Source organism: Erinaceus europaeus, chromosome 16 (genome assembly GCF_950295315.1).
Source record: "Erinaceus europaeus chromosome 16, mEriEur2.1, whole genome shotgun sequence".
Lineage (NCBI taxonomy): Eukaryota > Metazoa > Chordata > Mammalia > Eulipotyphla > Erinaceidae > Erinaceus > Erinaceus europaeus.
This window is the reverse complement of record NC_080177.1, coordinates 72492584-72503413: the sequence shown is the minus strand read 5'-3', so window position 1 is coordinate 72503413 and position 10830 is coordinate 72492584. Positions and strand designations below refer to the sequence as shown.

Sequence of the window (10830 nt, the reverse complement as noted above, 5' to 3'; positions counted from 1 at the left end):
GACCCAGGTTCAGGCCCCTGGTTCCCACCTGCAAGGGGAATGCTTCATGAGCGGTGAAATAGGGCTGCAGGTGTCTCTCTGTCTCTTCTCCCTCTCTATCTTCCCATCCCCTCTCAATTTCTCTCTGCTTCTATCCAGTAATAAATAGGTTTTTAAAAAACTTTTTAAAAATTAAAGATATTTAAAATACAATATTAAGGAACTCAGGAAGATATAGTTATACAAATTCAATCACATTATTTGTACTAACATTTTTTTATATTTATCTTTTATTTATTCCCTTTTGTTGCCCTTGTTTTATCGTTGTAGTTATTATTGTTGTTGCTGGTGTTGTCGTTGTTGTTGGATAGGACAGAGAGAAATGGAGAGAGGAGGGGAAGACAGAGAGGGGGAGAGAAAGACAGACACCTGCAGACCTGCTTCACCGCCTGTGAAGCGACGCTCCTGCAGGTGGGGAGCCGGGGGCTCGAACCGGGATCCTTACGCGGGTCCTTGCGCTTTGCAGCACCTGCGCTTCTTTAGGTTTTCTAACAGCTGTTATGTAGGTTAAAGCAGTTGGTGTGTTTGGTGTTTTTTGACATCTACTCAGATATTTGCGATTAGGCAATTGTTATTGAAGTTGGGAAAGCCTCGGTCCTTAGGGTGGGGCTCGCTCATAATAGTCTCCAGTGAGGATGAGAGAGACACATGTCTTGGAACTCCCTTCTACCTGAAAAGAAGACGAGTTCAAATTCAAACACGATCACTTTTCTGTGGGGTCCTTAACTGCCGGCTGCCGGGCGCCCAGTGATTCGCCCTTTTTAAGTTTCCCTGTCAACCTGTAGCTACGAAGTCAGCAGAGCCGGGGGACCGGCGGCGAGAGCCAATAGCGCCTTGGAGGCGTGGTGTATGCAGATTAGCGTGCGCGCAAAGGAGGCTGGTCTGCACCCACTAGGGAGACTCTCCGCGTAGCTCTCGAGATACAAGCATCCCTGAGAATTTTTCCCAATGGAATAAAGTGTGAGACACGGGACTTTGAGAAAGCAAGGGTGAGGAGGTGGCATGAGACTAGTGACCACGTGTTAAGAGTGAGTGTCATGCGAGGTCCCGTTTGCAGGCGTGATAGAGAGGTCGTACTTACCTGGCATGGGAGATACCATGATCAAGTAGGTGGTTTCCCCAGGGCAAGGCTTATCTACTATATTGGGGACGTGCTGACCTCTGCGATTTCCCCAAGTGTGGGAAACTCGACTGCATAATTTGTGGTAGTGGGTCACTGCGTTCGCGCTCTCCCCTGGTGTCTTGGTTTGAATATTTGGTTTTGTAGACTTTATTTTTTCTACCCAACTCTAGTTCTGGACATGATTCTCTTGTGTTTAAGTTCAGTGCTTTGTCACTTATAAAATGGCTTAACTGCGTAGTGAAAGAATTAGTTGCTATGCTAAATGTTTTGGCAACACTGCCAGGGCCCGAAACCTGGAGTTTTCATTTCTTCCCCGTTCTTTGGTAGGTGTTGAGTGATTTCTGTTGTCTCACCAGCAAGTAGTGCTGTGGCTGTACTCTATGTACAGAATGTACAGAATGTGCTGGCAAACGGGCGTGGAGAGTCTCCTTTATTCCGATCAGTGGGTGGCTCGATATGGCTCCTGTCTATTTTCTCTGGCTGCCAGTACCCAGTTCTCCCAATCAGAGAAGGGTAGCGAGGAAGCCATAGCGGCCAGCTGCAAGCCTTTTCCCGCTGCCCCTCTCTTTCAAGATCCTAGCCCTCCGCCGGCACCGGGGTCCTTGCTCAGTGCAAAGTCTGCACTGCACAATGGCGCCTTCCCCAGCTGCAGCGCTGCTCCAGACTCCGGCAGCCTTAGCGCCCCGCTGCCTCCTTCCATGCACCCGTTCACTCACCTGCCTTTCAGAGATCTTCCTCAGTTTTTGTGTGTTGTGTTACCAGAGCACTGACCAGCGCTGGCTTATGGCGATACGCAGGGGGATTGAACCTAGGACTTCAGAGTCTCAGGCATGGGAGTCTGCAAAACCATTCTGCTATTTACCTCAACCCTCTCAAATTTCCTAAGTTGTGTTACGGGGTTTCTGGTGTTCCTTTATTTCTGTTTTAACAGGTTCCCAACCCTGCCTCCATCATGAATTTGTATTACTTGTTACTCCTTGGCCACTGGAACTTCCAGTGACCAAAGGTTTTTTTTGTTTGTTTGTTTGTTTGTTTTTTAATGAAAGAGAACTATATGTAGAAAAAGGCACACAGAGACCAGAGCACTGTTCAGTTCTGGCTTATGGTAGTGCAGGGGATTGAACGTGGGGCTTTGGAATCTCAGGCAAGAGCTCCCTATTTTGAGAGTTCTTCCATCTTAGAGATTTGTTTTACAGGTCAAAGACAGTAAAGTTGAGAATCAAGCTGATCGCTTCGACAGAAACACCCGAGTCATCTGGGCAGCCACAGATGACTCCTTTGAATTTACAAGAATAATGTTGAGGGTGGTGGGTAGATAGCGTAATGGTTATGCAAACAGACTCTCATGCCTGAGGCTCCAGAGTCTCAGGTTCTGTCCCTCGCAACTCCATAAGCTAGAGCTGAACAGTGCTCTGATATAAATAAATAAATAAATAAATAAATAAATAAATAAATGATGTTGGTAGTCGGGCTGTAGCACAGCGGGTTAAGCACACGTGGCACAAAGCTCAAGGACCACCGCAAGGATCCCGGTTCGAGCCCCGGCTCCCCACCTGCAGGGGAGGCGCTTCACAGGCGGTGAAGCAGGTCTGCAGATGTCTTTCTCTCCCTCTCTCTGTCTTCCCCTCCTCTCTCCATTTCTCTCTGTCCTATCCAACAACAACATCAATAGCAACATCAATAATAACTACAACAATAAAACAACAAGGGCAACAAAAGGGATTAAATTTTTTTAAAATGTTAAATGTAGTGTGTAATTTGTGCCCTTTTGCTTTGCTCAAGATATTGCTCAAGATGTAATACGTAACTGTTTTCCTTAGATAAAGTGTACATCCTGCTTGTGTAACCCCCATCCCTTGAGAGTATAAAGCAGTGAGTCTTGGAGTTGCTCCGAGTTCCCAGCCCAGGGAGTGGCCCCAGCTAGTGAACCCTCAGCTCTGAGTTCCCCTGTATGAGTGAGACTCTGTGTGTGTGCTTGTGTGAATAAATCTTTTTGAACATCGTTACTCTGTCCGTGTCTGTCTTGGTTTGTGGTCGGGCTTTGTCAGTGGCTTCCTAACATGAAAGCTTTCTTTGTATTAACCATAATGCTATCTCCTCCACCCATGACCAAACTGTTTATAAACCCTATAAGCTTCTACTTTGAACATGTCATTACTGGTCTTTTACTAATTTCAAACTGTTCTGTTTCTTCATGCTTCAAAATATTCCCTATTCTGAGTAGATCATTTCTACTCTCCCTTTTTAAAATATTTATTTATTTATTTCCTTTGGTTGCCCTTTTTGTTTATTGTTATAGTTATTGTTGTTGTCGTTGTTGGATAGAACAGACAGAAATGGAGAGAGGAGAGGAAGAGAGGGGGGGAGAGAAAAGACACACCTGCAGACCTGCTTCACCTCTTGTGAAGCAACTTCCCTGCAGGTGGGGAGCGTGATCCTTACGCTGGTCCTTGCGTCTACTCTTCTTTATTTAACTCTTACTTGTCATATGGATCTGGACACAAACATCTTCCTTCAGAAGATGGCAAATCGCACTGCAGTCAATTCTGACCATTCAAGTTCTTCTTATCCTTATAGTCACTGGTGTTTGCAATGGCTACATACAGTCTACCTTCATGGCTACAGGCTACAAATAGGCAGGGGGTGTGTTATTTCAATGTGGCAGAGTGCAAAGTACATAGAAGTGTTCTTGGCATCTGTTCAATAACTAGTTGCTAAATATTGTATGCCATTTTTTCTCCCCAAGGAGAAAAGACCCTTGAGGAAGGGGTGGGGGAGAGACGAAAGTTTTATGGCTGTTTCAAAGGGCTTTTCTGACTGAGAATGGAAGTTTTCCTTCAACATCAGAATCTGAGGGCAGGGGAGACAGCATAATGGTTATGCAAAGAGACTCTCATGCCTGAGGCTCCAAAGCCAATCCCTCACATCACCCACCACCATAAGCCAGAGTTGAGCAATGCTCCAGCAAAAGAAAGGCAGGAAGGAAGGCAGGAAGGAAGGAAGGCAGGAAAGAAGGAAGGAAGGAAGGAAAGAAGGAAGGAAGGAAGGAAGGAAGGAAAAAAAGAAAGAAAAAAGGATTTGAAAAACAATGACATCTGCTTCCTTCAGTAGCTGTGCTGCTTTCCTACTAACTCCTTTTATTTGTTCCTTCCAGGTAAAACAAAGTCAATGAATAAGACACACTATTCTTCAGTGTCTGAATTTGTGTTCCTGGGACTTTCTACCTCTAGACCAGTGCAACAGTTTCTCCTTGTCTTCTCTTTAGTGATTTTTCTGATGATTGTTTTAGGAAATTTCCTCGTTATCTTGACAGTAATCCTTGACTCTCGTTTGCATTCCTCTATGTACTTCCTTTTAGCCAACCTCTCCTTTATCGACTTCTGTCTTTCCACCTTGACGGTGCCGAAGGTGGTTTATGACCTGCATACTGGTAACCAAGCCATCTCCTTCCGTGAATGTGTCATCCAAATATTTGTTCTTCACTTCCTGGGTGGATGTGAGATGGTGCTGCTCATCGCCATGGCTTTGGACCGCTATGTGGCCATATGCAAGCCCCTCCACTACCTGACTATCATGAGTCCACGAACGTGCACTGTGCTCCTGTGTGGTGCTTGGGTCATAGGCTTCATCCACTCTGTGGCCCAGTTAGCTTTTGTTGTTCATCTGCCTTTTTGTGGTCCTAATGAGATAGACAGCTTTTTCTGTGATCTTCCTAGGTTTATCAAACTTGCTTGTGCAGACACCTACGTATTAGAATTCATCATCACTGCCAACAGTGGCTTCATTTCCTTAGGCACCTTTCTCTTACTGATTGTCTCCTACATTTACATCCTGGTCACTGTGTGGAAACACTCTTCAGGTGGTTTGTCCAAAGCCCTCTCCACTCTGTCAGCTCACATCACTGTGGTGGTCTTGTTCTTTGGACCTTGCTTCTTTGTTTATATGTGGCCGTTTCCTCCTGTACCACTGGATAAATATTTTGCCATCTTGAACTTTATGGTCACACCCATTCTGAATCCCATCATTTACACGTTGAGGAACAAGGATATGATGATGGCAATGAGAAGGTTGAGCAGTCGAGTACTACATTTAAAGAGGAACCCCTAGCTGACTTCTAAGGTACACGTTTGTGCATTAGCGAGCAGTGTCCACTAAAACAGAAAGTATTTACATAGAAAATGAGGGGTTTTTTTTCTAAAGTTAACATTGTATGATCCTCAAAATATTATGTCTATGCTAATGAGGCTATAGTGTTCTCACCTTATCTAATGTTTAAATATTTGGCAACTAAATCTGTTATGCCCAGAAATTCGATCTCACCAGAATCACATGCAATAGCAAGAACCTTTATTGGGAAGCTTAAGCCTCGGCCGCCGACACCCTTCCAAGCAAAGGGAGAGTCTGTGACCCTGATCACTTCTCGTCCCACCTTTTTATAGTTATCACAGGGTGGGCACAGGTGGAAATATCCACACGGAACAAGGAACAATTGGCCTTGAGCCAACAGCTGTTCTCAATATTTGGGGCCCCCTCCAACCCCACATTCCCCCCTTGTCTTTTTATAACTTTTAAGACCCAATCTTGGGCCAATCTCTGTTTCTGACTACTGTCCCAGTATCTAGGTGAGGTTCAATGGGGTGTGAGGAGTGCAACCGGAGTTTGAGCCGGTGGTTGGGAACAGACTTGAGTCGCCATCTGGTCTTGAACTCTTCTGTCTCTGCTGCATAGACGTGGGAGTGGTGGATCCACGGAGCCGATACCATCCACCTTTAGGGCTGTGAGGGTGGCTACGACGACAGTATACAGTCCTTTCCACCAGGGCTCAAGTGTCTCTTTTTGATGGCATTTCACCAAGACCAAGTCTCCGGATATTGCTCTCAGTCTTGGCCACACACGCTTTTGGACCTGAGCTATTGTCTGTAAAGAGACAAGCAGGTTCTGAGCATTAATATCAGCGAGCAAGTCTGATCTCAAGGCTGGGATTATGGGAGGGGGACGACTGAACATGATCTCAAATGGGGTCAGCTTTGCAGTATAGGGGGTATTTCTTACTCTATAAAGGGCAAAGGGAAGGAGAGTTACCCAGTCTACACCAGTCTCCAGAGTTAATTTTGTTAAGGTCTCTTTTAGAGTTCTATTCATCTTTTCCACCTATCCTGAGCTTTGGGGCCTATAGGCACAATGTAATCTCCATTTTGCCCCAAGGACACCTACCAAGTCCTGGGTTACCTGGGAAACGAAGGCTGGACCACCATCTGATCTTAATTGAAGGGGCTTACCAAACCTGGGAAAAATCTCTTCGAGTAGTTTCTTCACCACTGTCTGGGCCGTCTCCCTCTTGGTCGGGAACGCCTCAGTCCACCCTGAAAAGGTGTCTACAAACACTTACATATATTTATCCCCATATTTTCCAGGTTTTACCTCAGTGAAGTCTATCTCCCAGTAGGCACCTGGTCTGGTTTTTTTCTCACGCACCCCAGTAATTCTAGACTGGTTGCTAGCTTTTTTACAAGTCTGCAAGCTTTGCATTCTGCAACTATTTCCTTAATCATCTGGTTCTTGTTGTAAATTCTCAGGCTGGCTTTTTGTAAAAGTTCAGTCATTTTTTTCGTCCCAGGTGGGTACTTCTGTGTATATGCTGTAGTAGGTGTTTAGCCACAGCTTGGGGTAAGATGAGTTTACCATCAGCTGTTACCCACCAATTACCGTGCTTGTCAACGAGAGGTAACTTTTTTATCTGTAGCTCATCATCTGATGTATATTCTGGCTCATCAGGCAGGGTGGGTTCTCCAGGCTTGGCAGGCAAAGAGCTAATTCGTCAGTTCTTTCTAATGCAACTTGTCTGCTGTGGCGTCTGCTAGGCAGTTGCCCCATGCCACAGGACCTTCTCCCTTTTGGTGTCCAGGGCAGTGTATTATAGCCACCTCATCTGGCATCCAGATAGCCTCTAATAGGTCCAGTATTTCTTGTTGGTTTTTTATAGCTTTACCTTCAGCTGTGAGCAGTCCCCTTTCTCGATATATAGCCCCATGGCTATGGGCTGTAGCAAAGGCATAGCGGCTATCAGTATAGATGTCAAGTCTTTTCCCTTTTCCTAGGTTGAGAGCTTTTGTGAGGGCAATTAATTCAGCTTTTTGGGCCGAAGTCCCTGCAGGTAGGGCGGCTGCACACACAGTCTCATGTTCAGTAGTTACCGCGGCCCCCGCATACCTTACCCCATCTCCGATGAAGCTGCTCCTGTCAGTATACCAGTTCACTTCTGTTCTTCCCGAAGGCTGGTCCTTCAGGTCCTCCCGGAGGCCAGTCATGCAGCCCAGAATCTCGGAGCAGTTGTGCAAGGGAGCATCCAGTTCGGGGTCAGGGAGCGAGGTACCTGGGTTTAAGGAAGCCTCATCAGTCAAATTCAAGGCAAGGACAGGAACCGGCACAGAGCTGGTGGTCACAACCACTGGTCCTGGGGCCGGAAAGCAGTGGTTTCTCCCATCCCTGAAAGCAGGTCTCTCCCAAGAAGGGGGCGGGGCATTCGGGAACAAGCATGAAAGAATGAGATGTCTGTCCCTTCCCCAAGTGCACAGTCCTCCGGGTGGTCCAGGAATATTGCTTCATGCCAGTCGCTCCTTGTACCCAGGTCTCTTGTTTGGGTAGTTTTCCCATGGGCTGGGTTAACACTGAATGTTGAGCCCCCGTATCTACTAAAAAGCTAACAGGTTTCCCCTCTATTGTTAAAGTTACCCTGGGTTCAGGGAGGGGGGAAAAATAGGTTTGATGCAGAGAGTAGGTAGCATAATCGTTATGCAAACAGAATCTCATAGCTGAGGCTCCAAAGTCCCAGGTTCAATCCCCCTCACCATCGTAAACCAGAGCTGAGCAGTGCTCTAAAAAAAAAAAAAAAAAAAAAAAAAAGGTTTAAGTATGGTTTCATCAGAAAACATGCCCCATATTAAAACACACAAATATTTGTTCCTTGAATGTTTTTCCAAACATATCATTATAGTGTTCCATTCCTAACAATAAAAATAGATATAAGGGGGGAAAATTCTTTCAATCTTGGCCCAGATGGTGGCAGTGTAGTTGAGATTTGAACTTGGAAGCCCAAAGTCCAGAGTTGATCCCTGTGGCTCCAGCCTCTATTTCTCTCTCTCTCTCTCTCTCTCTCTATCTATCTATCTCTCTATCTCTGTCTATCTATCTCCTACTTCTCCCTAATAGCTTGTGAAATAAATATAATAATAAACCTTAAAAATCCTTTAAAAGGGTGGGGGTAGATAGCATAAAGGTTATACAAAGATACTCTCATGCCAGAGGCTCTGAAGTCCCAGGTTCAATCCCCCCTGCACCACCATAAGCCAGAGCTGAGCAGTTCTCTAGTGTTTCTCTCTGAGTCTTTCTCTCTCTGAATATCTCTCAAAAATAAAATAAATAAAATATTTTTTAAAAAAAACGCTCAAAGACTGGGGAGACAACTACATAAGAGATAAGGACCACCATTCTCTATCTATCTATCTTTCTGTGTGTGTGTGTGTCTCTCTCTCTCAATCACACACACACATTATCCACCACAAAACACCTTCCACCACTAAACTGTTCTATAATAAATTGTTCTCAATAAATTGATACGACTTTTTTATGTTTATTTTCTTTTGTTGCCCTTGTTTCTTATTGTTATTGTACTTATTATTTGCTGTTTTTATTAATGTCATTGTTGGAGAGGATAGAAAGAAATGGAGAGAGGAGGGGAAGACAGAGACACCTTCAGACCTGCTTCACCACTTGTGACGTGACCCCCACTTAAGGTGGGAGCAAGGGGCTTGAACAGGGACTCGAACCGGGATCCTCTCTGGTCCTTGCGCTCTGCACGTGCACTTACACTTAACCCACTGGCTACCGCCCAACTCCCCCCTGATATGTCTTTTTAAGCACCTCAAGTAGGACATTGAAATTTTATGAAGTTTCTCTTCTGAGGCGCATTCTACTCCTTGCCCACAGGAGGGCGACATAACACTGCAGTGCACGCTCTTTTGCGAGCCTTCCTGCCAGTAGACCCTTCGCAAAGGTTTCCTTCCAAATTGTTCCTTCGAGTATGATGCATAGAGACGATGGATTTAATATTGTTTAGCCTTCCCTTCATCTCAACAGTCAGAGAGGTTGGCGACAGAGCTCAGTATGGAAAGGGCAGGGCATGTGCCCCTAAAGCTTCTATTCCGTATATACCCTGCCTCTGGCCACGTTAGTGCGGCTCTGACTTCTGTCTCCTCTCCTCCCATCGCCTCCCCTTTCCTCCAGGGTTATGGCTAGGGCTCGGTGCTGTACTACTAATCCACTGCTTCTGGTGGCCATATTCTTTTACTTTTTAAATTTTTTTATTTTATTTGATAGGACAGGAAGAGGATGGGGGAGATAGAGAGGGTTAGAGAAAGAGAGACACCTGCAGACCTGCTTCACTGCTCATGAATCGTCCCAGCAAGTGGGAAGAAAGGACTTGAACCCGGACCCTGGCGTGGGTCCTTGGACTTAGTACTATATGAGCTCAGGCCTCCAGTAAGTACTTTTTTTTTAATAAGTACTTTCTAAATAAAGTGAGCAGGTAGATATACAGGGCAGTCAGACATAGAAGGGGCCAGAATTGAACCTGGATCCTCACGCACACAAACCTTCCTCTCCAGCACGGAGACCTCCCCCGCTGGACTGCGCTCTTCTCTTCTATGACTTGAAAAGTTTATTTATTTATTTATTTACTTACTTTTTGACAAGTTTATTTAAGCACAGCAAAAGATGACATTGCAATTTAATGGACTGTTGACGAGCTGAATAGTTCCAATAGTAATGGAGTCGTAGAAGGTCGAAGAGGCCGTATGGTAAACGTCCGTAAGACACGATTTGGTGTAGATTGCTCGGCCTTGTTTAGGATGGAGATTATAGCATATTAAATCGAATCCACTGATGGTGAATCGAGCAGCTTCATCGACTGCTATATGTGTTTCTTGTAGGCAGATAACATCTGCCTGATGCTGTATCGCCAATTGACCAATAAGAACGCATTTGGCAAAGGACAGCCCCTCAACATTAAGTTGGAGGACTCGAAGAGCAGGACCAACAGCTTGAAAGCTGTCAGGAGCTGCTTGTTGCTGGCTTTGAAAGAGACTGGGATCCATGTGGATTCAGTCGGTTAGGAAGGATCATCAGTTTCCCCAATGAATGGGTACTCACGGGATGCACCATGGGAAGGTCGATCCAATGCATCCCAAAAAAATGGCGACTAATCCCTAGCACTGCAAAAACGGTATCATCTGTTTTCCATCTACACCATGCCTCGGCCTCGTGTGAGCTTAACGTGCAGCTTGGCGATACGAGAATCCGGCATGAAGCCCAGCCAGTCTATCTTGGCGTTACTCTCGATCGCACCCTATCATTTCAAGAACATCTCATAAAAACTGCAGCAAAGGTGGGCGCGAGGAATCACATCATTGCAAGACTGGCCAGCTCCTCATGGGGCGCGAGCGCTTCCACACTCCGATCATCCTCTCTGGCATTATGCTATTCCACTGCAGAATACAGTGCCCCAGTATGGTTCCGTAGCCCCATGTCCACTTGGTCGATTCCAAATTATATTCCTCCATGAGGATCATTTCTGGAACCATCTGTTCCACCCCGGTTCCATGGCTGCCAGT

The 10830-nt window shown here is 45.7% G+C and overlaps 1 protein-coding gene and 1 non-coding gene across 2 annotated transcripts; both read left to right on the top strand.

Moving 5' to 3' along the window:
- The first annotated feature begins 1112 nt into the window (after positions 1–1112).
- Positions 1113–1276, top strand: LOC132533684 (U1 spliceosomal RNA). Its single transcript, XR_009545533.1, has one exon. It is a non-coding gene; the product is annotated as a U1 spliceosomal RNA (small nuclear RNA).
- A 3051-nt stretch (positions 1277–4327) lies between these two features.
- On the top strand, positions 4328–5269 carry LOC132533368 (olfactory receptor 4F15-like). The gene has a single exon (XM_060174174.1). The coding sequence runs from the start codon at positions 4331–4333 to the stop codon at positions 5267–5269; it is 939 nt and encodes a 312-aa protein (XP_060030157.1). The 5' UTR covers positions 4328–4330.
- Positions 5270–10830: the final 5561 nt, after the last annotated feature.

Bases quoted from the DNA above. Each gene is read 5' to 3' on its own strand.
- LOC132533368 (XM_060174174.1), top strand. From the start codon at position 4,331: ATGAATAAGACACACTATTCTTCAGTGTCTGAATTTGTGTTCCTGGGA.